This window comes from Neolamprologus brichardi, chromosome 22 (genome assembly GCF_056152115.1).
Source record: "Neolamprologus brichardi isolate AB-2024 chromosome 22, ASM5615211v1, whole genome shotgun sequence".
Taxonomy (NCBI): Eukaryota; Metazoa; Chordata; class Actinopteri; order Cichliformes; family Cichlidae; genus Neolamprologus; species Neolamprologus brichardi.
In genome coordinates, this window is record NC_142124.1 from 5,463,624 (window position 1) to 5,475,852 (window position 12,229).

Consider the following 12,229-nt stretch of genomic DNA (forward strand, 5'->3'; position numbering starts at 1 on the left):
CGAGATATGTGATACCGACAGCACCAACCCGGAGACAAGGAGGATATAAACATCGTGACTCGACTAATTGAAGGTTTGTTTATTTATGTAAAGGAAGGAGACTTTTTTATGATAGAGAGGGAGTCTATCATGACACAAATAAACAACAACAATAATAATACAGATTATACACATTTATATTTTATTAATTGTTAGATAACTTTTATTTAAAAGCGGAACATAAAAAGAAGTTGCTTTAAATCCATTGACAATAATCGTTTGATGAAGCAGTCACTGCATTATAAATCGCATTTTTAAAAAAGTAATTAATTGAAAATAAATTTTAAAAAATCTACATTTTTAATCAGGAGGACAATGCTTTTGTCTTTTAGGTCCTAAAAGTTACTTACAGTAAGACACATCCCTGACATATGCTGACCTATTTTAATGAGTTTTTGAAATAAAAGGCAGATGTGGTAAAATTGGCAGAAAAGCTCAACTGCTTAATCCTAAAAAAAGAAAAGAAAAGAAAAGAAAAACAGAAAAAAGGCAGCTTATTATGCAGTGCTTCACTTTCGCACTCAGCACGATATGTTATGACAGGTCGGCCGGTGTGTTTTGCCAGCATCTAAATGTGACGTTATTGGTCAGAGACGCTTTCACTTTCTCTCTTCACATTTCTTATCAGCGGCCTATTTTAGCTCTATAGGACCCATCTTATTTATACAAACAGGATGAACAGCCTGTGTCTTTTTCTCCTCTCCTGTCACGTTTCATCTGCAGGTAAAATTATCCCTTTTTATTTCTGTAAAGCACGTCTGTGCTGCAACAGCTGTTATTGTCCTTTCTTCCTGTATAACGGTACTCTGATGCTGCGTTTTTAGTTTTACTTTCGTCTTTAATTTTATCATCTCCTAAATTACAATTATTTACACTAAGTAGGAAGTTAGGAATAGCTCATAAATGCACTCCTGAAACATCTCCTCCTAATTTAGTTAATATTATTGTTATTTAATCCGCAGTTATCACGAGGAAGAACTGCTGACATTGTCAACCCGTTGATATCGTCACACGCAGTTCTCATTAATGTAACTAAATTAGTTGTATATCAGAAACAAATAGTACTACTACTCCTTCTGGTGCTACGGCTGCTACTACTATTGAGTTTAAATGAGAATATTAGTACATAATTTGTTATTATACCATATTTAAACACTGGGGGGCAGTGTAGCCAACAAAGCGACAATCTGCTATTTTAACCTGAGTCCTATATAAAAGGAGATAGACGTATATAATACAGATATGATAGATTTGACTTAAGATGAAATTAGCTTAAAATTCACGAGAAGGAATTTTTTAAGAGCAATAAATACTGAATTATTAGTAAAATTCCATTATAAATAAATTCACTCTTCCATTTGTGCTCTAATGGCTGACATGTTTTCCTCAACAGTGAAACACTCCCTGAAATATTTCATCACTGCTTCCTCTGGGATCTCAGACTTCCCAGAATTTGTTGGTGCGGCTTTAGTTGATGGGGTTTTAGTGGGCTACTGCGACAGCAGCATCGGGAGAGCTGAACCCAAACTGGACTGGATGAAGGAGTTAATAAAAAAAGATCCTCAGCACTTGGAGTGGTACACGCAGAAGTGCTCTGGGAATCAGCAGGTCTTCAGAGCCAATATTAATAGTTTGAAGAAGCGCTTAAACCAAACTGAAGGTACACTAATATCACCCTTTACCTAAAATGTTGCTCTTTTCATTCACACACACAGCGAGACTTACATCCTCCCATCATAATTTATTTCATTTTATTTGGAGGTTTTCATTTACACACCTGAAACACTCAGTCTACCACATAAGTAAAATTACAAGTGAGATATTTACCAGAATAAATTACTGACCTAGTTTAATTTGCTCTGTTAGAGGGATGGCAAGAAAAATCCCTGCTATATACAAGGTCACTGTCACTGTGTACATCAACAGTAGCTGAAGTAAATGGTTACTTCCAAGGACAAGAATAATAAAGATGAGAATTTCTTTTCCTCTTATGATGTTGTTTTGATGGTAAATATTGACGACTTGCAGCAGGATTTACCTTTCTGATCATCTTTAACCATCCACAACTTTACTGGCTCTGCATTCTCTCTCTCTCTCTGTCAGGTGTTCACATTTTTCAGAGGATGAATGGCTGTGAATGGGACGATGAGACTGATAAAATCACAGGCTTTAATCAGTATGGTTATGATGGGGAAGACTTCATAGCGTTGGACCTGCAGACACTAACATGGATCGCTCCTAAGCCGCAGGCTGTCGTCACGAAATTGCAGTGGGATACTGAAAAACCCCGATTAGAGCACAACAAGAACTACTACATCAACAGGTGCCCCGACTGGCTGAAGAAGTATGTGAAATATGGGAGGAGCTTTCTGCAGAGATCAGGTAGAATTACATATGCTATTATATTTCGTTGCAAAAGCTTCCCTTTCTGTTTCTATTCTACAGCACCATTTCAAGGAAAATGAACCAGTGCATAGACAAACACTTCATCAATGATTATCAGCTGTCCCAGATAAAGCCTCTCTCCCTATTTTGTTTTTATCTTTTCCCAGTTCTTCCCTCAGTTTCTCTCCTGCAGAGGACTCCCTCCTCTCTAATCAGCTGCCATGCTACAGGTTTCTACCCAGAGAGAGCCATGATGTTCTGGCGGAGAGGCGAAGAGGAAATTCATGAGGGTGTGGAGCATGGAGAGATCCTCCCCAACCATGACGGGAGCTTCCAGATGAGCGTTGAGCTGAATGTTTTATCAATCAAGCCAGAGGACTGGAGGAGGTACGACTGTGTGTTTCAGCTCTCTGATGTTAAGGAAGACATCATCACCAAACTGGACAAAACAGCGATCCGGACAAACTGGGGTGAGACAGGCTCAGGAATTAAGTTCTGTATATCAAAGTTTACAACACCATCATATTTAAAAAACAAACAAGATAAGATAAGATAAGATAAGATAAGACTTTATTGATCCCACAACGGGGAAATTTTTGCGTCACCTCAGCTCAGGTACAGATATCAGAAGGAAATACAAAAATACAAATAAGTATAATCAATGAAAAAAAGTAAGATAATACACTATATACAATGGTAGCATACACAGTATGTGATTATGGATATAGTTGGAAATATGGAAGACATAAACTATATAGCTTGATATAGCTATTGTACCACTACTATTCCTATTTATAGACACACACACATGTACACACTAAATATACATATGTATACATATACAGACATATATACCTGCACATGTCCGTACACATGGAAGGTCCATTATGCATGAAGTGGTGACCGTGGATGTTCACAGTGTCCAGTGACTTATGACATCATGATTGAGGAGTTATAGAGTCTAACTGCTGTTGGGATGAATGATCTGCGAAAGCGCTCCTTTCTGCAGCGAGGGTGTTTCAGTCTCTGACTAAAGGAGCTGCTCAACCCACTCCCCCAAAAGCCCCAAAAACAAACAAACTCTGAAACAAATGTCTGCATGAAATTCTTGAGTCAACAGAAATTCATTAGTGATGTCATTTTAATGTCAAGAAATTACAACTATATGTAATGTAAAATATTTTGCACAGTGTCAGAGGAAACAATGGAGACATTAATTAGGATGAAAGGGAGTTTAATCTGCTAAAGTCTCTCAAATGTGCCAAATCTGATCGTAGGCATGAACCAATATAATAAACACCAAATATTGTACAACCTCATCCTATAACCATGTATAGAAGAATGGTGCTAACATTTACACTAAGGAGAAGTTTGATAACAAAAAAGCCAAAAATGCATAATTAAATTGTCCATAGTCTTATTACATCCCGTATTGATTACTGTAATTCCCTCCTATTTGGTCTCCCTAAAAAGTCCCTTCATAAACTTCAACTTCTTCAAAATTCTGCATCATAACCCGTACTCCGTTAAGTGCTCATATTACCCCAATTCTTCAGCAGCTTCACTGGTTGCCCATAGAAGCCAGGATAAACTTTAAAATCTTACTTCTCACGTTCAAATGTATCCATAAATCTGCTCCTTCATATTTGTGTGACCTGCTCCATATCACCACTGTTTCCCGCCCTCTCATCATCTGCTATTCATCTTACTGTTCCGTCCTCACACCTCATCACTATGGGGAACAGAGCTTTCAGTCGCTCTGCTCCCCGGCTCTGGACCTCTCTTCCTCCTGCACTAAGAAATATTGACTCCCTTTCCGTATTTAAGTCACAGCTCAAAACACACCTGTTTAGACTGGCTTATTCGCTTTAATGCTGATTTTATCTGTTGTCACGCTCTGTTTTGTAATTTTAACTTATTTTATGTATTTTATGACTATTGTTCCTTTTATTAATTGTGTTTTTTGTAAGGTGACCTTGGGTTTCTGAAAGGCGCCCTCAAATAAAATGTATTATTATTATTATTATTATTAAATCAGGCTGAAGCAGTATTTACAGTGTCTGCTTTTACATTGTAAACCATCCTAAACACAAACACTTTTTCTTCTTTATGATCCAAACAAACTGAGATCTGGCCACTACAGATCTCATGAACCACACCATGTTCTTCTTAACCACATACACTGTTCAGAAGTGATGCATTAACACTGGAAACAGCAGCTTGGTTTGGCAGCAGTGTGAATGATCTTACATTTTGGACCTTTTCAGTTTCTCCCTCAGTGTTTCCTGTTGGTCCTGTTGTTGGAGGTGTTGGAGGACCTTTACTCCTCCTGGCAGTCTTTGGTTTCTTCATCTGGAGAAGAAACAACAATGGTGAGATTACAGCAGATTTTACTCCAATAATGAATTTGGAATTTATGCACGTTGTATTATATGTACTTACATGATATTTTTGGTGATTTTTTTAGTGAGTTATTTGATAATTTGGCTCTGCTAAACTCTGTCATGTTAATCATTTTGTTTTTCATTATTCTGTCTGTATTTCAGGGTTCCAGCTTACAAACAGTGAGTAATATTAATAAAATGCAGCAACTTGTTTTTACTTTGTTAGTAACTGATACTCTGTTTACTGTAACAGGAGACATTTCATTTTCTGTTCTCTGTTTGTCTTAGCAGGGGAGCAGTGACGGTGAGAAGAAGCTGAGTGAACACAGAGTTTCATCACATTTTCCCAGAAAGGGAAATATTTTCATTTGGAGAGTGCTGATGACCCACCAGCTTTCATTAGCTGAACATACAGTGTATGCATAGAAAGATGCAGCTTTCAGGTTTGAAGAACAATGCAAATGCAAAGCGTTAAACCAGTGCAAAGTGGGAGAGTTATCTGACTGTATGGAGGACAGCCAAACAGCTGCTTTACATTTTGATCTCAGTAAACAGTTTCCTGATGAGTTTATAATCTCAGTCATTTCAAGTGTTACAACATGATGCTCGTTCAGAAACTAGGGTATGCTTTAGGATGGGCCTAAATTGTGTAGTTAGCCTCATTTCTCTGTCCACTCCTCAATCAGCAATGGCCAAAATGCTCCATTTGAAGCTGCAAGGATGTGACTTAAATAACATCTGGGTGATGATATTGATAATGATATTTAAAAAAAATTATTTAATAAGCATATTAAGTGTGTGAGAAGAGTTAAAATCCATTTTTGTTTTCTGTGTTTTTTGGTACATGTTCAGAGTTTTTACAAGGTCTGTTTCCTTCTAACCAGCTATTTATTCAATATGATGTAAACATATACGGTACTGTGCCCTGCATAGAGAGTTGCACATGATTGTTTAAATATTTTTCAACCTTTATTTTGATAAGAACTTAATTATTATACACAGAGATAACATGCACAACAAAATAAAAGAAGCAGACTTTTATCCTTTGCTCTGTTGCTGACTGTGTTTGTTTCTGTTCTAAACCTCTGTTGTGTGAGTTTAGGCTCATTTGAAAACAACACACATCAATCCTGAAAATAAATTCTGTCTAAATTGAGGGTAATCCAAGACATTAAATACAAAAATTGAATTATAAAACAAAAATTAAATTATGTGGATGCATAAATATCTGATTAAATCTTCATAATTGCTCTGTCTCGCCCATACACCGTGTATCAGAAAGTATACATTATATGTATATACACTACAATGCTGATAGCTGAAACGGTTTTGACTGAATCGTCTTTTGTTTCAACAGTTTGTGATTAGATATTTCTATTTAAATGCGTGGAAACTTTGGCTGTGATAGTTGATGTAGTGGTAGCTTCCTCATGAGGACAGTGAGACTTCAGTCTGACACGCCCACATTCCACAGGTTGAGGACGAAGCATGTTTCAAATCTGCTGACAAAGGTTTGAGCTCCAGGATTTCCAGAATAAAATGAAGTTGCTTGCACTGCTCCTCTTCTGTAACACTGTGTCTTCAGGCAAGATCACATCCTAACTCTTACTGTTACTTTCTGCAGGGATTGTTGGAAGGGTTGTTTGATTTGATTGCATTGTCTGTATTTGGTTACTATCCTGTGTAGCAACAAGCTGTGGAAGTTTTACTTTCACTTTTAAAGCGAGCGTTTTAAAGTTACTTTGCTTTAAAAATGTTGTATAAATTTAAAAAAAATCTTTCCCCCCTTTTTTTTAGCCTGTCTTGTGTGCTGCTTTTGCAGAATTATCATCTAAATGCACTGTTGTGCCAAACATAGCTTTATAGACTTCTCTTGTTTGTGTGTGTTCATTTGTTTATTTATTTCTATTATTTATTTATGAAATACTATCTTTATATTTATATCTGTTACCTATTATTTTCAATGTACACGTGAAATATGGCAATGACAGAGCTGAAATTCGAAATTAATCTCATAAAACAGAAATTATACAAGATTAACCAAATTACAAGACAAGATTATCAATAAATCAACTGACCAGTCACTCCTTGTTGTTCCCATGTTGAGACTGAAACGCCAGGGGGACCGAGCTTTTGCTGTTGTGCCTTGCAAATGATGGAATAAGTTGCCCCTCCATATTAGGGAGGCCCCAACACTTGAAATTTTTAAATCACTTTTAAAAACAAACTCTTTTGCCAAGGCGTTCTAGGAGTAGTACCAGAGTTAGCTTGTAGTCTTAGTCAGTTTTTGGTTACTTTTAATCTTCTTTACTTTGTTAATTTTATTTATTTTATATTTGAATATCTATTTATTGTATTGTTATTTAATTTTCTTTGTGTGTTTAATGTATGTTTTTTTTTAACTTTTATCACTGTTTTTCACTGGAAAGTACTTCAGTCAGCCATGTTGTTTTTAAAGTGGTCTAAAAATAATGTTGGATTGGAGTAAATAAGAAGAAGAACTGAAAAGAAATAAAGGGTGAAATGAACATACAGGTCCTCACTGAGAGAGTGAAATGGGTAGTTTCAGCACTCGTGGAAAAATACTGTAACTGTGCATAAGTATGGTATGCAACTAATGAACAATTTTTGCTGTCTGATAAAACATAGTCTAAGTGGAAAATGGCGTAAATAACAAATACTATTTTTCCCTTTCATTTGATTCTGTTTGTTAATGTACAATCTTTATTTTACATGAGTAAAAATGACAAAAATATTATGTTTATAACATGTTCTTTAGTAACCCACTGTGATAAAACAGCTTTAAAAACACTTCTAAAATGTGTCTCGAAACGTAAAAATTTCTCTCCTCACAGTGAAATACTCCCTGAAATATTTCCTCACTGCCACGTCTGGACTCCCAGACTTCCCGGAGTTTGTGGCTTCTGCTTCGGTTAATGGAGTTCAGGTGGGTTACTGTGACAGCAACATCAGGACAGCCGAGCCCACACAGGACTGGATGAAAAAACTAGTAAAAGACGACCCTCAGCACCTGGACTGGTATTCTGAGAAGTGTTTCGGAAATCAGCAGGTCTTCAGAGCCAACATTGATAGCTTGAAGCAACGCTTAAACCAGACTAGAGGTAAAAAGATAATGACATATATATTCTATATGTACATCCATGTTTAACTTTATCTTGCTGAGATCATTTTATGACTTAGCAGATATGTTTCTCTCAGGTGTTTTGTCACTTTGGTGTAGTACAATGTAGTAGTCAGTGTAACCACATGCAAACACATGCATGCATTCATTAATGCATTTTTTAAGAAAAATAAAATAAATCACAGGAGACATTTGACTTTTTTTGTTATGTTTTGTTTATCTCAAATCTACGGAGCCCCGCAGGGGACATGGGAGAAAAAAAAATTAAAACGGACTTTTGCGAGATCTCGCAAAAGTTTTGCGAGATCTCGCAAAACAAACTCGGGATCTTGCAAAACAAACTCGGGATCTTGCAAAACAAACTCGGGATCTCGCAAAACAAACTCGGGATCTTGCAAAACTTTTGCGAGATCTCGCAAACGTTTTAGCCGCATTCTTCGGACGCTGGCTCGAAGCCGACCGGGAGGTCGAGGCACGATGTGCCGGGAAAGCGGTGTTCCTCCCGGCTGTAGTAGGTCTTGACCTCCCGTTAGCTTCAAGCTAATGGGAAGAATGCGGCTAAAACTTTTGCGAGATCTCGCAAAAGTTTTGCGAGATCCCGAGTTTGTTTTGCGAGATCTCGCAAAAGTTTTGCGAGATCCCGAGTTAGTTTTGCGAGATCTCGCAAAAGTCCGTCTTAATTTTTTTTTCTCCCATGTCCCCTGCGGGGCTCCGTACAAATCTGTCCAAGTCCAAATAACAAAACGTATTTTTTGTTTAGATATTCATGGAGAAGTTCTGGTAGTTTTATTAGATTATTTACTGCTGTATGGATTTACATTATGCAATGCCATTCTTGCCCAAGAGTGGCTCTGATTATGTTTATGCCCATTAACTAAAATCTCCATCTAAGTGTCCGTGACAACCTCACAGTGTCCCATGTAGTCTAGGACTGCACAGCATTTTCTTTATTGTTCTCCTGCCCGATATATATATATATTGTAATGATTATATTAGTCAAAAACTAATTTAATCCACCTCTGATAATCAACTTATGACATTTGGTTCTGCTTCAATCACTCCTTACAGGTCCTTACATCTTACAGAGGATGAATGGCTGTGAATGGGATGATGAGACTGAAGAAATTAAAGGTTTTAATCAGTACGGTTACAATGGTGAGGACTTCATAGCGTTGGACCTGCAAACGCTAACATGGATCGCTCCCAAACCACAGGCTGTCATTACAAAACTGAAATGGGATGCTGAAAAAGCTCGATTAGAGCACAACAAGAACTACTACATCAACAGGTGCCCCGGCTGGCTGAAGAAGTATGTGAAATATGGGAGAAGCTTTCTGCAGAGATCAGGTAGGATTATATTTCTTAGTCTGTGCAGACATATGTTATGTACCCATTGTATCTCTAATCCACAATAACATTCCAGTGAAAATGAAAAAATGATCCCATGACATCTGTTCGAAACATCTGTCTCAGTTAAGACTCATTTGCTTTACAGTTCTTCCCTCAGTTTCTCTCCTCCAGAGGAGTCCATCTGTAGTCAGCTGCCACGCTACAGGTTTCTATCCTCACAGAGCCAGAATGTTCTGGAGGAAAGATGAAGAGGAGTTTCATGATGGTGTGGACAAAGGACAGATCCTCCCCAACCATGACGGCAGCTTCCAGATGAGTGTTCAGCTGAATGTTTCATCAATCAAGCCAGAGGACTGGAGCAGGCACGACTGTGTGTTCCAGCTCGCCGGTGCAGAGATAGACATCATAACCAAACTGGACAAAAAAGTGATCCAAACCAACAGTGGTAAGACAGGCTCACAAGTCATGTTATTGCTGTTAAAATACTGTAGCTGTGGTGTCTTTGTCTTCTCTATATGTCACGTAGCCAGATATGTCAAAGTTGAGCTCTTGTACTTATTTCCAGATGGATTTTGTTTTATTCTGCAAACCTGCTAGAGTAGCTTTACACGATTCATAGTTCAAGACAACTCCTATTTAATTTATGTATCCTACAAATACTGATGGATTATCACAGATGAATGTTACAACAATAAAATGATGTCTGGGTTAGGCTTTAGGGAGAAAGAGGAACAGGAGTGTGGAGCTGTGTGGCTGTTTACAAAGTATGATTATTTTTCTTTTACCCCCTGAGTTGTCAAAGTATATTTTTAGTCTTGTTCTTTCCTAGATTCACATTACACCATCTCATTTGCACCCTGTGAATAACAAACCAATCAACTAACAGAAGAAAAAAAGTGACAGTATCTTGTCCAGTAGAATAGGGGCGATCGTGGCTCAAGAGTTGGGAGTTCGTCTTGTAATCGGAAGGTTGCCGGTTTGAGCCCCGGCTCCAACAGTCTCGGTCGTTGTGTCCTTGGGCAAGACACTTCACCCGTTGCCTACTGGTGGTGGTCAGAGGGCCCGGTGGCGCCAGTGTCCGGCAGCCTCGCCGCTGTCAGTGCTCCCCAGGGTGGCTGTGGCTACAATGTAGCTGCCATCACCAGAGTGTGACTGTGTGTGTGAATGGGTGGATGATTGTGTATAGTGTAAAGCGCTTTGGGGTCCTTAGGACCAAGTAAAGTGCTATACAAATACAGACCATTTGTCCAATAAGAACTCTCAGAATTGAGGCATTGAGATTGGAAGCTCCTTTGTTAATTGTGTGAATGAAGCCACATTGTGGGACTTTTCAGTTTCTCTCTCAGAGTTTCCTGTGGGTCCTGTTGTTGGAGCTGCTGTTGGAGTTTTACTCCTCCTGGCAGTCTTTGGATTCTTTATCTGGAAAAGAAACAGTCATGGTGAGATACAGCTGATTTTTCCACTTAACCTCATGATGTATGTACGTATGTACTCGTATAACATGAGAGTCCTAGAAAATATTTTTATTTTCATTATTCTGAATCTCTCATCTATATTTCAGGGTTCCAGCTTGCTGACAGTGAGGAAACAACAAATTGATCTTGTTTTTTCATTTTGGGAACCACACAGTGACGACATTTATCTCAACAGGTGAACAGTGACGGGCTCAGTTTAGAACAGCAATGTGCACACATATATGTGTGTGTGTGTGTGTGTGTGTTTACATTTGTGTTGTAATGATGCACTAAGCTTGAATAGATCCTCTTAGTTATCTACAGGTCTTTCTGAAGCATTGGTATTGCTGTATTGCTGTGCAGTCCATATTCTTGCATGTATTTGTACCTTCTGTTGTTATGGATATATTTCTCTTGTTTGTATATATTTCTCCTGTATGTTATTTTGTAAGACAGGAGATTAAAGACCGTATTGTGATAAACTTTAAGCTAAATGTAATCATAAACATACAGTGATATGTTCACTAAGCACTGAATAAACTGAAATTTTGAACTTAAGAAGAGGTTAGTATGGAAAGGTGACGATCAAGATGCCATTTTTTAAGAAATGGAAAGGAGGACAAAAAGCTGAAGTACAACGTCTTGTACAATTTCTTTTTTTTTTTTTTTACATTTTTTCCTTTATATTTTTTATTTTAGGTGCTCTTGTTTGTTTTCTTGTAGTTTTCTTAACTGTTTTGATTTTATTTGATCAATGGTATTTTATGTTTTAGTGTTGTGAAAACTTTTTGTTAAGGTTTTACTTGCGTTTCCCTTCATCTCCTCGTCTTGCATCCGTCCTGTGCTTATATGTTTTTTGTCCTTGTTACAGTGTGGTTGTTATTTATTTCCTGTCATACTTAGTCATGTATAGCTCAGGGCTTTTTTCCCCCTCGCGCTGTTCATGGAGTTTCGTTTGTTCTTTTTATTTTTATATTTATTTCACTGTTATATTGTCAGAGCTACAGTAAATCTTATCACTTTGTTTAAGCAGTCTGTTTACACCATCTGGCTCATCTTTCTCACTCACAGCACTCTGCAAATGTGACACCTGTTACTTACTCAAGTGTAAGTAAAAGGAAACTAGAAATTTAGTCCATACAAAGTAGGCCAGTTAAATTAGTTATTCTGAAAAACTAATTTAACTACAGTTAAATTTTATGGTCAAGGGGGGAAAAGTTATTATAGTTAGCATAGTTATTTTCTGATCTTCTTTCTCTTTAGGATCACTACAGCAGCTCATCTGTTTCCATCTCACCTTATTGCTAGCATCCTCTAATGTTACATTAAGCTTCTTTCACTTTACTTCATCCATGAACCTTCTCTCTGGTCTTCCTTTTTTCCTCCTACATATGCAACATCCTTATTCCTATATATCCACCATATATCCATTCAAAACAATCTCATCCCCGCCTCTCTAACTTTGCCTCCAAACA

At 37.6% G+C, this 12,229-nt stretch overlaps 2 protein-coding genes across 3 annotated transcripts; both read left to right on the forward strand.

Annotated features, from left to right (window-relative positions):
* Positions 1 to 639: 639 nt before the first annotated feature.
* Positions 640 to 6,109, forward strand: LOC102780867 (major histocompatibility complex class I-related protein 1-like). 2 transcript variants are annotated; one of them, XM_006809836.2, is made up of 7 exons: positions 640 to 762; positions 1,433 to 1,699; positions 2,143 to 2,421; positions 2,592 to 2,894; positions 4,692 to 4,796; positions 4,971 to 4,988; positions 5,097 to 6,109. In XM_006809836.2, the coding sequence occupies exons 1-7, from the start codon at positions 714 to 716 to the stop codon at positions 5,108 to 5,110; spliced, it is 1,035 nt and encodes a 344-aa protein (XP_006809899.2). In that variant the 5' UTR covers positions 640 to 713; the 3' UTR covers positions 5,111 to 6,109. The 2 variants fall into 2 exon arrangements, with proteins under 2 accessions (XP_006809899.2, XP_087690841.1); XM_087834715.1 differs by lacking the exons at positions 4,971 to 4,988; positions 5,097 to 6,109 and having other exon boundaries at positions 4,692 to 4,870.
* Positions 6,110 to 6,173: 64 nt separating this feature from the next.
* LOC102781341 (major histocompatibility complex class I-related protein 1-like) lies at positions 6,174 to 11,008 on the forward strand. The gene is made up of 6 exons (XM_087834736.1): positions 6,174 to 6,393; positions 7,664 to 7,930; positions 9,019 to 9,297; positions 9,446 to 9,745; positions 10,635 to 10,739; positions 10,862 to 11,008. The coding sequence occupies exons 1-6, from the start codon at positions 6,348 to 6,350 to the stop codon at positions 10,897 to 10,899; spliced, it is 1,035 nt and encodes a 344-aa protein (XP_087690862.1). The 5' UTR covers positions 6,174 to 6,347; the 3' UTR covers positions 10,900 to 11,008.
* Positions 11,009 to 12,229: the final 1,221 nt, after the last annotated feature.